At 42.9% G+C, this 17,418-nt stretch overlaps 1 protein-coding gene across 1 annotated transcript in view; it reads left to right on the plus strand.

Moving 5' to 3' along the window:
- Positions 1-17,418, plus strand: part of WWC2 (WW and C2 domain containing 2) — a 202,575-nt gene that overhangs the window by 97,688 nt on the left and 87,469 nt on the right. The window contains exons 2-4 of the mRNA XM_044911653.1: positions 3,516-3,625; positions 15,310-15,513; positions 16,311-16,387. Coding sequence (XP_044767588.1) covers positions 3,516-3,625; positions 15,310-15,513; positions 16,311-16,387 — 391 coding nt within the window. The remainder of the gene's footprint in view (positions 1-3,515; positions 3,626-15,309; positions 15,514-16,310; positions 16,388-17,418) is intronic.

A 17,418-nucleotide genomic window follows, 5' to 3' on the forward strand; every position in this document is an offset into this window, starting at 1 on the left:
GGATAAGGGGGGTGTGATCACCACTTAAAAGAGAAGGAACCTGGGGTAGATAGAGGCTCCCAGTAAGGTGGTCTCCTAGTGTCTCAGGGGCAGAGCTGCTTGGTCTCCTTATTACTTCCATCAGCTGAACTGGTTTGAAAGGCCGGTGTCCCCAGAAGCAGATTTCGGGCTCTGGGAACATTGAGAGCAAAGGAGACACTCCCTTCTTTTCATCCACTGGTATTTTATGTCCTTGGAGGGGGCTGTTGTAGGCGAGGCCTGGGAAGAAAGGGTTTCCCTCCTTTACGTATTGATCTCCCAGCATTCTGAAGGGTAGGCGACACAGTTTGTCATTCTGATTAATGATGAGATTCTGGAAACGAGCTGTATTTCAGTTGAACCATGTCATTGTTGATATTCATTAGCATGGATAAATGGGATTCCAGGTGATTCTGTATGTAGGAACTGTGTCGGTGGTGGTGCCCGTGCGCCAAATCAGAAGGCATGTCCGCTGATGTTGGCCGCCCGACAATAGGACATTCACTGACCTGTACTGTTAGCCTCCCCAGGCTGCTCTAACAGCCAAGGAAAAATCTCAAAATCAAAAATGAAGAAAGTGAGAGAGAAAAATCAACCCAACATTAAGCTTGAAACCCGTAGTGCTTAGGAAACTGTGGTTTCCATCATTCATTTTAAAGCTTAAAGCGAAAGCATAACAGAGAACTATAAAATACTCATGAAAGAAATTGAGGAAGACACAAAGAAATGGAAAAACGTTCCATGCTCATGGATCGGAAGAACAAATATTGTGAAGATGTCAATGCTACCTAGAGCAATCTACACATTCAATGCAATCCCCATCAAAATACCATCCACTTTTTTCAAAGAAATGGAACAAATCATCCTAAAATTTGTATGGAACCAGAAAAGACCCCGCATAGCCAGAGGAATGTTGAAAAAGAAAAGCAAAGCCGACGGCATCACAATTCCGGACTTCCAGCTCTATTACAAAGCTGTCATCATCAAGACAGTATGGTACTGGCACAAAAACAGGCACATAGATCAATGGAACAGAAGAGAGAGCCCAGAAATGGACCCTCAACTCTATGGTCAACTAATCTTTGACAAAGCAGGAAAGAATGTCCAGTGGAAGAAAGACAGTCTCTTCAACAAATGGTGTTGGGAAAATTGGACAGCCACATGCAGAAGAATGAAACCGGACCATTTCCTTACACCTCACACAAAAATAGACTCAAAATGGTTGAAAGAACTCAATGTGAGACAGGAGTCCATCAAAATCCTAAAGGAGAACACAGGCAGCAACTTTTTCGACCTCAACCTCCTAGAAACATCGCCAAAGGCACGGGAAGCAAGGGCAAAAATGAACTATTGGGACTTCATCAAGATAAAAAGCTTTTGCACAGCAAAAGAAACAGTCAACAAAACCAAAAGACAACCAACAGAATGGGAGAAGATATTTGCAAATGACGTATCAGATAAAGGGCTAGTATCCAAAATCTATAAAGAACTCATCAAACTCAACACCCAAAGAACAAATGATCCAATCAAGAAATGGGCAGAAGACATGAACAGACATTTTTCCAAAGAAGATATCCGAACGGCCAACAGACACATGAAAAAGTGCTCAACATCGCTCGGCATCAGGGAAATCCAAATCAAAACCTCAATGAGATACCACCTCACACCAGTCAGAATGGCTAAAATTAACAAGTCAGGAAACGACAGATGTTGGCGGGGATGCGGAGAAAGGGGAACTCTCCTACACTGTTGGTGGGAATGCAGGCTGGTGCAGCTACTCTGGAAAACAGTTTGGAGGTTCCTCAAAAAGTTGAAAATAGAGCTACCGTACGACCCAGCAATTGCACTACTGGGTATTTACCCCAAAGATACAAATGTAGGGATTCAAAGGGGTACATGCACCCCGATGTTTATAGCCCCATTGTCCACCATAGCCAAACTATGGAAAGAGCCAAGATGTCCATCGACAGATGAATGGATAAAGAAGATGTGGTGTATATATACGATGGAATATTATGCAGCCATCAAAAGGAATGAAAGCTTGCCATTTGCAAGGACGTGGATGGAACTAGAGAGTATTATGCTGAGCGAAATAAGTCAATCAGAGAAAGACAAGTATCATATGATCTCACTGATATGAGGAATTCTCAATCGTAGGAAACAAACTGAGGGTTGCTGGAGTGGTGGGGGGGTGGGAGGGATGGGGTGGCTGGGTGATAGACACTGGGGAGGGTATGTGCTATGGTGAGCACTGAGAATTGTGTAAGACTGTTGAATCGCAGATCTGTACCTCTGGAACAAACAATACATTATATGTTAAAAAGAAGAAGAAGATAAGAGGAAGAGAAAAATGAAGGGGGGGGAATCGGAGGGGGAGATGAACCCTGAGAGACTATGGACTCTGAGAGACAAACTGAGGGTTCTAGAGGGGAGGGGATTGGGGAGATGGGTTAGCCTGGTGATGGGTCTTAAAGAGGGCACGTTCTGCATGGAGCACTGGGTGTTATACGCAAACAATGAATCATGGAACACTACGTCAAAAACTAATGATGTAATGTATGGTGATTAACATAACATAATAAAATTTAAAAAAAAAAGAAAGCATAAGGCAGCTTCAAAAGGTGACATCACATTGATACCTAAGTATTTTGTGTGTTTGGTTCCATTAAAAATTGTGTTGAGTGACTGGTATGTGTAAGATACTTACAAAAATAAAATATACTTGTCCCTCCTGTCATAGTGGACCTCACATTCAAGTAAGTGTTCAGTTAATTTATACAAGAGCATCTAAATCTAGAATTAGTGTAGCCTGATACGTATCTTGTCTTAGAGTTACTGGTGTGATGATTTCCATGATGCCAGGATTTGAATCCCGCGACAAATTCTTCTTTGTCATGGGAGAGCCATTTAGTGGAGAGCTGGAGCAGGTTCCCAGGCCTCCTTACTGTCAGCTTGGACTTCTCCCTGATTTAAAATGGCCTTACTGGGGCGCCTGGGTGGCTCAGTCGTTAAGCGTCTGCCTTCGGCTCAGGTCATGATCCCAGGGTCCTGGGATCGAGTCCCACATGGGCTCTCTGCTCAGCAGGAAGCCAGCTTCTCCCTCTCCCACTCCCCCTGCTTGTGTTCCTGGTCTCGCTATCTCTCTCTCTGTCAAATAAATAAATAAAATCTTTAAAAAAATAAAAAAATAAAAAAAATAAATAAATAAAATGGCCTTACTTATTTATTGTATGGATTTATTTCCTAGTCTTAAGCTGTGAACTTTGCAAAGGGTATTATGACTTAACTTTTTTGGATATTCATCTCTGTATTTTATCCTTGTTTGTTTTTTTTTTTTTCCATTAAGATTTCAAACACAGCAGTGCAAACGCTAGACACAATTGAGAACAAAACGGAAATGCCACCTAGACACGTCTTCATTGTGGTTAGGGTACCGAATTTTGACCTATGTTGTTTGATGGAAAGAATCACCGTGCATTTATTCTGGTCTGTTGCAGGTTAACGAAGCCCTTGTCATTTGCTGATTGTGTTGGGGATGAGCTGCCGTGGGGCTGGGAAGCAGGGTTTGACCCACAGATTGGCGTCTACTACATCGATCATGTCAACAGTAAGTTTTTCTTTTTGTAAAAGTACCCCCCCCCCAAATCTGGACCATACAAAAGGGTAAACTCTCTACAAAGTGATTTTTTATTTTAAACCCCACTTTCTCAGTGACTAATATTACCTGAAATGCCCGTTTTGGAATCTGGGGCATGTATGTACATTGGGCTTATGGGGGCAGAGACAGAGAAATGAGTCTGTCTGTCTGTGTGTCTGTCTGCGTGGTAGGGGGTGAGTGTTCTCGAGCGCAGGTGTGGGGGCCAGTGGAGACCATGAGCCGTCCCATGACCACTGCCCTTCAGAGTGGGGTTCTTCCTTTTCTTGTCCTTGCCACAGAGTTGGGCATGCTGGGCACGCCGCGTACAGCCAGGTCCAGTAACTTCGTGTGTGCTATGGTGGGAAGGGGGGCGACTGACATCAGCCCCTCTCGAAGATGCAGCTGTACCATGGAAAAGACTAAACCCTTGTTTTGTTTTGTTTCCTGATTTCTTTGTGGTTGTAAGGGGAGCACCTCTCATTTTAACAGCTTTTTAATCTGTCAGATCACTGGCAAGGTAAGGCTAGGCAGAGGATTGCTGTGACCATGAACAACTTTTTAAAAACACATACTCGGAGTATTGTTTATATGTCTGTGTGTGTGTGAGTGTAAGTGTGAGTGTGTGTATATTTACTCCCTACCTACCCCTTTAAAAAATTTATTCAGATGGATGCATGTAATACTCACTGATACGCATTTTGCTTATTTCACTTAAAAGTGAGGATCTTGAGGGGCGCTTGGATGGCTCAGTTGGTGGAGTGTCTGCCTCTGGCTCAGGTCATAACCTCGGGGTCCTGGGATCGAGCCCGGTGTCGGGCTCCCTGCTCGGCAGGGAGTCTGCTTCTCCCTCTCCTCCCTCCTTGTGCTCTCTCTCAGTATCTCTGTCTCTCTCTCTCAAATAAATAAATAAAATCTTAAAAAAAATAAGGATTTTGAGTAATATATAATGATTTATACTCTGTTATCTTATTTCTCATAGGTCTATTATATTAAAAATTTACATAATATAGTACTCTTTAGGGGCACCTGGGTGGCTCAGTCGGTTCAGTGTCTGCCTTTGGCTCAGGACATGATCTCAGGGTCCTGAGATTGGGTCCCACATTGGGCTCCCTACTCAGCGGAGAGTCCGTTTCTCCCTCTGCCTCTGCCGCTCCCCCTGCTCGTGCTCTTGCTCTCTCACGCACACTCTCTCTCAAATAAATAAAATACAACCTTTAAAAAATATATATAGTGCTCTTTAATATCTTTAAGAATAATATCATTATAAAAAAGTATCTTATTTGGTGCTTGGTTATTAGTGATGGCTTGCAGCTGCCCTCGTGTAGGTATATGATAAAGTTTTTGAGAGGCACAAAAAGCCCATATTAATAACAGTGATCTCTTAGAAACCTAAGAATGTTCAATATATAAAATCTGCTCACAGTACTTACATCAAATTTGAGAAAATATCCCCCCACCGATTCTCTGTCAGGGTCTTTTTTTGATCTGAGCAAATCCTCGCCTCCCAGGATGATTGGGAAGGGTTCCAGAACTGATGGAGCTGCCCCACTCATGCCTGACATCTGCAGAGGCTGAAGGCGTGGGGTGCTTGCTGAGGTCGGGGAGAAGGCTTTGTGCCCCCCCGGCGGTCTGCTGGGAGGCTCCAGTCCCAGTGCGGTTGGGACACAGGACTGGCTTCCAGCAGTTCACACTGCGAGGAGGGGCTCTGCCTGGGAGACCACCGAGAGTGGACAGTAAAATGCTTCCCCTCAACCCAGCGGCAGCCGGCGAGCTGGACAAGAGGGCAGTTAGGATGCCGGCATGGGGGGTGTTTGTTACCGCGCGGTGGGCGTGCAGGCGGCATGGTGAGTCACTGCGCGCTGGAGGGCTGCAAAGTTGTCCCGTTCTTACACGAAGATGGGATGGAGGGATCGAAGGAGTAAGGACTTGGAAGAATTAAGTCAGTCTTTCAGCGAACACAGATAGCTCGTAATCTGTTGGAGGAGAACATCTGGCGCATAGAGTTTGGGAACCAGCATTTATGCACACATAAGTTCAATGTAACTACAAGTAATAGTTTCTGTAAGCTTTACTGGCTTGTAAAATATGATTAGAAGAAATGTGACTTTTGTGTAGAGACATCTCTCCCTGAAAGCTTGTACAGATCCCATGAAGAATTCATCATTGTGGGTTTTAAAGTTAGCTTTCATTTTTATATTTTTTAGTAAACCTTTCTTGATTGTATTGTTATTTGTGGGTTTTATTGCTTATCAATGATCAACATCCAAATATTTTAATGTTATAATGGAAGGGACTACTTTTGGTAAGATTCAGTTCATTTTGAACAGTTGAAACTCCTGATGTCATTGCAAATAAATAATTCAGTGGACTATCCAGAGTGTATAACTATTTAAATTGCACTTTCATACAAGTTTAGTTTTTTTTTCCTTAAATAGTATTTATGGAAGCAGAAACAAACTTCCCTGTCCTGGTTCGACAGAACCAGGCTCTCATGGCCCCGAAATGAGAAGCTTGATTCCCTCAGCTTCCCTCTGGCTACCTGTAGAGTCTCAGGTTCCTAAAGCCACCTTTCGGGCTTTCCCTTCTATCTCAGTGGAAAAGGGGTTCTCCTGGACCCCCACCCCCGAGAGCCCTCTGAATAGCTTTTATTTTTTGTTTTATTTTTTAAAGATTTTATGTATTTATTTGAAAGAGAGAGAGGTGGTGAGAGAGACTATGAGTGGGGAGGAGAGGGAAAAGCAGACTCCCCACGAGCAGGGAGCCCAATGCGGGACTCGATCCCAGGACCCTGGGATCATGACCTGAACCGAAGGCAGATGCTCAACCGACTGAGCCACCCAGGCGCCCCTCTTAATAACTTTTATGTCCCATCCTTCTCTTTCGTTTCTTTACCCATCATTTTCTGGTTTTAAAAATTTCTTCCAGCATTTCTTTATCTAGTGGTTCTTTTGTCTTCATATTTAAACACTGGAAACTCTCAAAATGAAACCAAACCAAAACTACCAAAAGAAACAAATAACAGTTCTCTCTCCCCAACCCCATTTGTACTCAAAAACCGTCTTTCAGCCCGAATCCGTCACCAGCTGTAGCCCTCTCTTTTCCCCTCCACCGGGAAGCTTGCTTGAACTGCACTGTGGACATTGGTCTCCGTCTTGTCACAGAGACTGGGCTCACCTGAGACCCCACAAATGGTCACATCCAGACAACACCTCTTCCTTCATCCGACAAGAGTCTCTTGCCACCGTGGGTTATTTCCTCTTCTACTTTACTCCTTTGGATTTCACGATACCTTCTATTGGAATTTCTTTTTCTTTTTTTTTTTTTTACCATACCCCACTGCTCTTACCCCCTTTCCTTTTGCCTGTCCCCGGCGTCAAGATTTCTGTAGTCACCTTCTGTCTGCAGCCTGCAGATCCCCTTGGGTGATGACCTCAGTTACTTCCTGAGGCCGATGGCTGCCAAATGGGTCTTGTAAGTCTTGTCCCGGGTTCCAGATGCACGCAGTTGATTCTTACGAGGTGGCTCTTTCCAGTCTGCCCCGCTAGCGTGCCCTCCACCGGCTTGCCCTGCCACTGGAGGACGTTGTCCCTGTGTCGTGTGCTTCCTTGGCTTTCTGCCTCCCTTGTGACATCTGGTTCCAGCCCTGAACGCTCTCTGCCCAGCGCCTGGGCCCTCCCTTGTGGCCACGTCTGTCCAGGGCCCCTCTGCCCAGGCCTCGCTGCTTCCCACCAGCCTTCTCGGGCGTGCAGGTCCCCGCCCCCGTTCCGAATAAGGTGCCCTGTCCGGGTATTTCTGTAGTGCCAGGCGCCTAGGGATTTTTAAAAAAAATTTGTCACATTGCATTTAAATTCTTTATTTGTCTGTTTTCCTCACTAAATTGTGAGCTTCTTGTGGACAGTGACTGCAGCTTCATTTCTTTATCCTTGGGTAGCTCATATTATGACGAACTCTTAAACGTTAGAAGGACGGAAGAGCTTTATTGTTTAACTCGCACACTGAAAGCTTTCTGTTTGTTTTTGAAGAAAGTAAAGTTCAAGGATAAATTATGCTTCAGAGCGTACCCTTCTGAATATTTAAAAACTTAATTGTTAGAATACAGGTTTTTAAGTCTACCATTTTGCTTTAGTGCTATAATGGTATCCCAGTGGCCTGATGGATTTACTGTGCCCTAAAGTGCCCAAATTACCCACAGCAAGTAGTTTTCCCACTAAAAAGGATCTGGTCCATTATCTCATTAATCTTAAAGACATTCCTGTGAAGTAGTTTAGGGAACAAATGGTATTATCTTCTCATAACAGCTGGTCCACACATATGTTGTGTCTTGACATTGTATAGTTTCAGCATTATTTTCTCTTTATTTACAAAAAAAAAGAAAATGAAATAAAGCCTGTTTGGCTGTTTAATACTATTTCTGTGTAACACTATTAAATATCTAGGTGTAAAAGATTTGACCTTGACAATGAGTATCTTCAGCCTTAAGTGTTTTATGATAGAATTCTTTAGTGAGTTTGTGTGGAGTGGGGGTATAGATATTGGTGGGGGATGTTTGTAACTAAAAGGTAATTATGAAGTGCTGTTTATAAGGTTTTGATATTATCACCATAAGTAGAAATAAATCACTTTTTGGGTAGCTTTAGAGTTGTACCTTAATTTTTTTGTCTTTCTTTTGGTAATGGAGGTCTCATTTACATTAAAAAAAAACACACAGCTTTTACGTGTGCATTTCAGTGAATTTTGGCAAATGTATAAATCTTTTGTAACTGCCTGTCCAGTCAAGATGCAGAATAATCTCATCATCCCAGTAAGTTCTTTCCTGTCCCCTTCCCCACTGCTGCAGATTGTTCTGATTTCTGTCACAGTGGCTTAGTTTTGCCTGTTCTAGAACTTCATATAAACTGAGTACATTCGATTCTGTGGATGGAATCTTTCACTCAACGTATTTTTAAAGGAAAAGACTGCTGATACAATATTGTGGATGAATACTCATAGTACCTTTATCTTGATAAAGAACCCATATCCGGATCATATAAAGAACTCCTGAAAATCAACATTAAGAAGACAAATAACCCAATTTAAAAAGGGCCAGCCACCTTAGATACTTACTCAACTCTCTTCTCTGTCATCTGGCTCCCGTAGAGCCTCTTTTCCTGGTATTCTAGCAAGTACGATGTGGCTTCAACCTCGCCACACACTATCGAATGCTCCTCAGGACTGCCTGGGTGTCAGGACGGAGTGGAGAGCAAAGGAGCCTGCGGTGGGCTTCCACCACACCTCCAACCACCAGCCGCTGTTGCCTGCCGTGGGGCTGCAGCCCATTCCTGGGCTTCTCTGGGATGGTCGTGGGCGCCCCCTCGGTCCTCTGACAAGATGGAGTGGGTTTTGTCTTGGAGCTTTTTTTGTCTGTCCCCATTTCAGTACCCATGGATATGGGAAATACAAGAGGTAAGGGGCATATAAAACAGCAACAAAATAGGACTTATTGCTGTACCATTGTTCTCTGAGTTCCAGCTTCCTTCCACAGTCCTCCTTGCTCTTACTGTGTAACGTCTTCCTTTGATTGTTTTATGTACACTGTCCTTGCTGGTGGTGGTTGTCGTTTTGTTTCGCTCTGCTGTGCTTGGTTTTTAGTTATAATCAGAGGGAGAGATTGGATAGCACACGCTTAACTCCATATTACTTGCACCGAACTCCTCTGTATTAGTTTTGAAGCATCCCATGTTGTGTTTAGATTTCATGAAAATTCCTCAAGTGTGTATAATATTTCATATGGAGCTGTTTCCTTTAGAAGAAGGGAAATAAATTTGGGGCCCAACTATTTCATCTCTGTCATAATTCACCCTTTATATTTTCCTGAGAGGATAAACTATTAAGTTATTTTATAAAGAAAATTTTTAGATACTTAAAACATCCAAGTAAAACCTATGACGGTGGTGGTGATACAGATTTTTAGTGAGTGTAACTAACAGTTGTTAGCGTCACGAATCTGTGTAATGATCTGCATGTTTCATAGAATTGTCACTTCGGGGGTCTAGTCCCAATCGCAGTTGTCCCTTCCTTCCATCTAGATGGAGGGTGACGAAGATGACGGTGCCCTTCTTCCTGCACCTGGAACCTTCCTTCCTGCAGAACGCTCCTTCTGTCTCCCCTCATTTGCTGTATCGAGTGTCCCCCATATCTTGTCATCCTCGAAGATGTGACCTCACCCTCATGCCCCCCCATGCCATCCTTATCTCTACAGCATTATTCTTCTTTGCCATTACCATATGAACGACGCTTCTGCCTCTATTTCTGGCTCTTGATTGTCCTAGTATTTTGTCAGACATTTCATTTATAGGACACTGCTACCTATTTTGCCCTCAAGACTTCAAAACAAACAAGTACTAAATGGGATTCTTCTGTTTTCCCTTTGACTTTATTATCTTTTGATACATTATGGTCCTCATGATTACTACATTGAAAAATTTAGAATCATTTTGTCAGTTCTCACAGATTTTTATCTATAATATAATATCAAATTTGCTCCTTTAGCTACTTGTCCGCTGGCATTTTCCTAATTCAGACCCTCATTATGCCTTTTGTTTCTTTCTATTTTTTTAAAAAAAACTTTTTATAAAAGTAATGCATATGTATAGGAAAAAAGTAGAAAGTACAGATAAATAAAAGGAAGAAAGAATATCCATATTCACACAACCCAAAGAGAACTAAGTATTCTAAATCTCTTAGTGCGTATCCTTCCAGACTTCTTCATTTTGATACACACACACACACACACAGAGTTTTAAATATTTTTCTCTATAAAATTTTTGATAAAGTGGGATTATATTATATGTAGGATTTTATAAACTTTTTTCGCTTAACATATCATCTTTTATTAAAAAATTTTCTGCACAATCATATTGAGTCTTTTGGAGACTTAGTCGAGCTCTGTAGAGACAGTAGAACCTCACATTTCTGCCAGATAATATTCCTCAAATACAGCTAAGATCTTTCCTGGCTGTCTTAGAATTCGTGGCACACCATCGCTTACAAAATGAGTTTCATATTTATTAACCTGGTGTTCAAGAAACCGCAGGCTAGTCCCTCTTGGAGTAGTAGTGGGGAAGAGGTGAGACAACATAGCCGAGTGTGGGAGGAACCGCTGTTGGGCTGGCAGAACAAGCGAGAACAAGTAGAAGGACCCTCTCTCTTCTGAAGGGCGTGGCTGTGACCGCTAGAGACAGTGCTTTGAGCTGACACCCAAAGAATGACCTAGTTAGCCAGGCCAGGAGAAGAAGGGGCTGGGGTTGGGCTTGGGGGTTGGGAGGATACCCTCTCAGAAGAAGAGAGATCACAAGTTAATGCCAAAGGTCTAGAGAGGCCACAGAAAGCAGGGCTTGATGGAAGGAAAAAATTCGGTGCCTCTGAAGGCTGGTGTGTGTGTTTGTGGGGGCCTTGGGGGGTGGCTGTCAAAGTAAAGGCTGGTCCTGAAAGGCCATTGTCTGGAACCTTTCAGAGCCTTGTTCCATCACTGCCTGTTGCATGGAACCTTCCTTTTTCAGCCAGAGAAAACCCCGTGTCTAAACTGCCATGGCTCTTGGCCTTCCTCCTCTCAAAGCTTTTATCACTTTTTACTGGACAAACTCATAGTGTGTGTGTGTTTTTTTAATTTGTGTGTCACAATTTCTTCTATATTTTGTAAGTTCCTTGGAAGGAGGGCCTCACACCCGAACATCTCATTTCACCTATATTGCTTGTAGTAGGTGGTCAGTACTTGTCTGCGGAAGTAACAACATAATAAGCTCAGCAGGTAGTTTCTAAGAAGAAAGAGAAGGACAGTTACTCATACTTGCGTCACCTGTTCTTCCTGAGCACAGCAGAAAGAACAGAAATAGGCATGACAGACGGGGATCATACTCTTCAAGAATCTAATGTCATCTTCCATGATAAGCTCTTGTAACTCACAACCTGTTCTCTGTCTATAAAGCTCCACATCTGAAACTGATGGAGTGCGAATCCCCTTCAGGTATGGGACGTTGCCACAGACATCATGCGAATTATATTGCTTTCTAATACAGTGATTTCTCAAGGTCACCAGGTCTTAATACAAAAATACCACATTTTTATAATATCTTTTTAGTATTTACATTTAATAAATATTCCTTACAAATCCATTCAGCAAATATAGGCGAAGGAGGTGAAGCACAATCCTGCTTTATGAAGCCTTCTTCTGAGATGCCTCTGGGAACCCTCTTTTGTAGCTCACATTTGCATTGTACAGCATTTCGGAAATGTAAATGTTCCCACTGAAGCTCTTGTAGCATACAGTATTTAAACCAGCCTACCGAGTGTTTCTGCTGATCTATCCAAATAAATGCAGATCGTTTTTTGTTTGGTTTAGTTTTGTTTTTTAAGATTTTTTTTTAAGATTTTATTTATTTATTTGACACAGAGAGAGACAGCAAGAGAGGGAACACAAGCAGGGGGAGTGGGAGAGGGAGAAGTGGGCTCCCCGCAGAGTGGGGAGCCCGATGCGGGGCTCGATCCCAGGACCCTGGGATCATGACCTGAGCCAAAGTCAGACGCTAAACGACTGGGCCACCCAGGCACCCCTGTTTTTTAAGATTTTAAGAAATTTTATTTATTTATTTGAGAGAGAGAGCATGAGCAAGGAGGAGAGGCAGAGAGAGAAGCAGACTCCCCACTGAGCCGGGAGCCTGACACAGGGCTTGATCCCAGGACCCTGGGCTGCTTAACCGACTGAGCCACCCAGGTGCCCCAATGCTGATCGTTTATTATTATTATTATTATTATTATTATTATACTTTATTCATTTCAGGGTCAGTCCGTGTTACTTTCAGTGTTTTGTGGCAATTTAACTGTTGAACAGGTATCTTGTGGAAAGTATGCCAGTTCCCCAGTATGTAGGGAAAAGATGATTGGATGACACCTCTGAAGGTATTGACAGAAAACTAGGAGTACATACCTTACTCTAACTGTTATAAATTTTTCACATTTTTCATATGCATTTTGCGTTTGTAGTACCCCTTTGGTTGTCTAGTTTATTAGTTCTGTATCTCACTATAACATATTATCTCAAAACTTAGTGGCTCAAAATACATTTATTACCTCATGGTTCCTGTGTGTCATGAATCCAAGCAAGGCTCAGTGGAATCTTCTAGCTCACGGTCTCACAGGCTGGCTGTCCTCAAGGTGGTAGCCAGGCACAACTGGAGAAGGATCCGCTTTCACGCTCACTCACATGGTTGTTGGCAGGATTCAGTTCCCTGTTGGCTGCGGGCCAGAGGCCCCCTCATTCCTTGCCACATGGGCCTCTCCATAGGCCAGCTTACAGCATGGCAGTTGGCTTCATTACAGCAAGAACGCCAAGAAGCTCCAGGGAGGGAGGGCACGCACAAGGTGGCAGCCATAGCCTTTGGTAATCTAGTCCAGGTCCTACCCATCACATCCTCTCTCATGTATTCATTAGAAGCAGATCACTAGGTCTAGCCCGTATTCCTGGGGCGAGAGTACGAGGAGGTGAGGATTATTGCAGGTCAGCTACAGTTAGGAAAACTTTTTTAAGACCATAAATTTCCATTTGGTAGAGGATGAGTTCTGTACTTTGAGTCAGCTTGCAGTTGTATGTTGGAAATGAATATAAATATTACATGTTTGTATAGCCAGAGACCTGAGTTATAATGAATATGTTAAACTGAGAAGTTTTGGCTCTTACTGGCTGGTGTCTGCCCATTCTCCTTATTCTCCAGATGGGGAGGCTGCCCCACCGTGCTGATGTCCATTAAGGCTGAAGGGGCTGTCCGATCAGGACTGCTCCCTCCTGCATCTCTTTAGACATTGACTCCAAGCATATTTTTTTCTGATAATTACATGAGATACGCCTCTTTTGTGTGTTGAAATACATCTTTAAAAATGAGCGTTCAAAATACTACGGTAGAGGAAGCTCAACTTTTGTTCCCAGTGGCTGTGAAGTGAGGGTTCGTGGCCTGAGGCAGTGGTTCCAGTGTATCTGGCTGACCCAGGCCATTTTTGTTAATCACTTAGGACCTCTCTAAGCCCTGAGGGGACCCAGGCTTCCCAGCCCGAACCACCTCAGTTTAGTGTTATCCCTTATCCTTAGAGACCAGGGTAGTTAGACATTTCCAGAACCAGCCTGGCCCCTAAAGATTCTTGTGTCCACATCAGATCACCTCATATCATTGTCTGGGTTTTGACTTAAAACCCTCCAACAAAGGTTGCAGCCTTTGGGGCCAACCAGAAACATGGACATTAAGACTGAGAGTCAAACGCAAAAACATTTTAAACACAGTGTATATCCCTGGACATTCCAGCAAATTTATAAATTAATTTTCCTGCCCTAATTTACCAGGAGCAGGTTCTCATATTCATACAGTGGCCAACCCATATGACCCAACTGTTTTGATAGTAAGTGATTTAATTTATAGAGGTGACTGATCGGCAGCACGAAGCGGTCAGCACCCATCAAAGGAAGTTGTATTACTCCCAGTTCCCAAGGGAAAGGGTGCATCGCCCTCGCTGGGCCACAGTGGGAAGCTGCTGGGTCTGTCTGGGTCGGGCGGGAGGTAGGAGTGAAGGAGAGAGCGCAGGCCAGAGCCTCTGTTGGAGGAATGGGCGAGGCCGGGTAGGCAAGTTTGAGCAAGCTCAGGATTGGATAGTTTGAATAATTTCATGGAGAAGGCAGCTTGTGAGCCATTGCAGAGGAGGGCTTCTTGCAGTCTCCTGTGCAACCTTTAAACCTACCATTGCGTGGGTTCTTCCCATAGAAACTCTCATTGGGCTGGGATTTTTTTTTAAATTTTTTTTTAAGAGCTCTCTGGGTGATTCTAGTATGCAAAAGGGCAGAACCAAGAACTGTGCCTTGGAGTATTCTCCAACCAGGTCTAGGGTTTGGTTCGTTTTTTTTTTTTTTGGTTTTTGGTTTGTTTTTAATGTTCAAATCCACTGTGGACTGACTGATATTTTTGTAAAATTCAATAAAAATGAGTTATTTGAGAAATGGGGAAAAGGGATAAAATGCGAGCCCAAAGATTAGTAGAGTCAACAATATACAGTAACTGTATAAAATTGCTATGAACATTTCAAAGTGTTACCTCGTGATTTCTGTCCTGGTTGTGGTGGACATGTAACAGTGTGGGACTCGTGTGGTTGGTCAGCAGAGACTCTGAGTAGTGCTGATGTCGAGGGCAACATGGCAAGAGTATCCTGTATTAAGTAAAGGGAAACATGTGCCATGGGAAGCGAATTGGGTTCAGATCACCAGGACCTTGAACGCTGGCATAAATCGTTTGGCTGTTATTCTCTAGGTATTGGGGAGCCAGAGAATTCTTGAGACGAATGGCCGGATCCCGGATCCTGGCTAAGGAAGCTTACTTTGGCAACTTTGTGTACAATGACTTCACAGTGAGGATAATTGTTAACAAGGATCTGAAAGGGGCTGGATGGTGTGGCGAGCCACTGGGTAAAATCAAGCAAAAACTGTTACCAGATTTCTGGAGAGGTCACTTCATAAATACTAATGAACTGCTTAGAGGAGATAAGAATTAAAGCTAGCCACTTTTTTTTTTCCAAAGCTTAAATCATCCAAAAAAAAAAAAATCCTTAAATTCTAAAGAATAACCCACCTAATGTATTTTCAGAAACCACACAGATTGAAGATCCGCGAAAACAGTGGAGAGGGGAACAGGAGAAGATGCTCAAGGACTATCTCTCGGTGGCTCAGGATGCTCTCAGGACGCAGAAGGAGCTGTACCACGTGAAAGAGCAAAGACTCGCTTTGGCCCTCGATGAATACGTACGATTAAATGATGCCTACAAGGAGAAGTCAAGTTCTCACACAAGCTGTAAGTATAGCGTGACTGCTCAGACTCTGGAAATGGGGACCGAAGTGTAGCTAAGAGAAGGCCACTTGGGTTTCAGTGGAGTTTCATTTTGAGTCCTCCTTTCTAGGCAGAAAGAGTCCCCAGAAGCCACGAGAGGGGGTGAGGGCACCCCACAGACTTCTCAGCAAAACCCCTCGACTCCATTCCAGACAGAAGTCCCCACCCGCCTCATTTGTGGAGGATGAATCCCTTCTGGTTTTTGCTCCTTCCTCTGCCTGATTGCCTTTTATTTATTGATGAGTTAATTTTTACCTGTTCAGATCAAGGCAAATAATTTGGCCCCCTTTGCTACTCTTGTACAATATTCTAGCAGGAGGTAGTGGGACTGTTGGCTGGAATGAAGTTTCTGTTGATCACCCTCTCATATCTCAGAAACTGATCATCTGGAGCTGGTTTGTCTAAAGAAGCAGTTTGGATGGGCTCAAAAGTTCTCTAAGTTTCTGGGTAACGCACAGCTCTGACAAGCTGTATGTGCTGTCAGGTCCTCAAAGAGTTTATACGTAGGCATGAAATCCAGAGAACAGTAAGCTCCATGGTCTTTATGACATTCCTCTTTCTTGAGTTTTTATAAAAAAATGATAAAGGTTTGAAGATTACTTTTTATATTTAGGTGTCTGATGAATGACAGTAAAGGAATTCTAAAGTAAGTATCCACAGAAGCATGTAAATCTTGCTTTTAGAGTTTGTAAATTCCAAGCCGAGAGCAAGTTATACAACTTGTAAAAGTTACTTTTTTTTTTTTTTTTCTCTCCGAAAAGTATTCTCAGGATCTTCATCCAGTACTAAATATGATCCCGATATTTTAAAAGCGGAGATCTCCACTACACGATTAAGGGTAAGATTTTTTTTTTTTTTAAATTGTGGTTCTCTGTTTAACATATGTATAGAATCTGAAGGTGATGGGAGGGGCTTCATTGACCACCTGTCCTCTCCATTCGGTGCCGGGGTGGCCGGCCTATCTTTATGACCACATGTTCAGTGATTGAGAATGTCCTCGTTATAGAGGCACGTGTCCCATTTATCGGCAGTTCTGTTATCTGCAGTAGGTTAAGTGTATTATATATACCTCGTAATATTAATATGACATTTACAATATACTTAGTATATTTAGTATATTAAATCAACATTCAAGTCACGGGAACTTACCTTATCATGCTCAAATGTGTCTTCCAGGGTTCGGTGTAGCGCCCACAAATCGTGTTCCCAAGTCATTCCTTCTTGAGGGTAAAACTTTACTAGTTTTTCACACTTCCTCATGGATTGTTTCCTGATCTTTACCCTAAATCTTTTTGACCACACTGCTGCTAAGACCAGAGCTGCTTTATCCTTGATTTTTGGAGTCTTAAAGACTGTTTGTCGAGTAAATACATTCATGCAGCCAGTATCTCAATCATGAAATAGATTCTTACCATGACTCCAGACTTACCCTGCATCGTCACGTGATGCCCTTCTCCCCAAAGTTAACACTGGCCTCAGCAACACTGTAGGTGAATTTCTTACTTGCTTCCTTTGAATTTTGCTAAAATTCAATACATGCTGCCGTATGTATTCTTTCACGGCTTCTTTTGAACAACACTTCGAGATTCATCCACATTAACCTTTCCTGCAGCAAGCATTCCACTTTGTGTACATACCGTAAATTGTTTATCTCTTCTACTGTTGAGGTACATTAGAGTTTATTCCAATTTAAATTAAAAAATATGTCTTAATATACATTTCTATGATACATATCTTTTGGTGCACATAGGCACACATTTTGTTTGTTATGAAACCAGGAGTGGAATTGCCGTGTTGGAAAATAGACAAGCTTCAGTGTTAGCAGGGGCTGACAGAGGGCTTCGGGTCTCTGACTTGCTGATATCTGCC

The sequence above is a fragment of the Neomonachus schauinslandi genome, chromosome 2 (assembly GCF_002201575.2).
Source record: "Neomonachus schauinslandi chromosome 2, ASM220157v2, whole genome shotgun sequence".
Classification (NCBI taxonomy): Eukaryota; Metazoa; Chordata; class Mammalia; order Carnivora; family Phocidae; genus Neomonachus; species Neomonachus schauinslandi.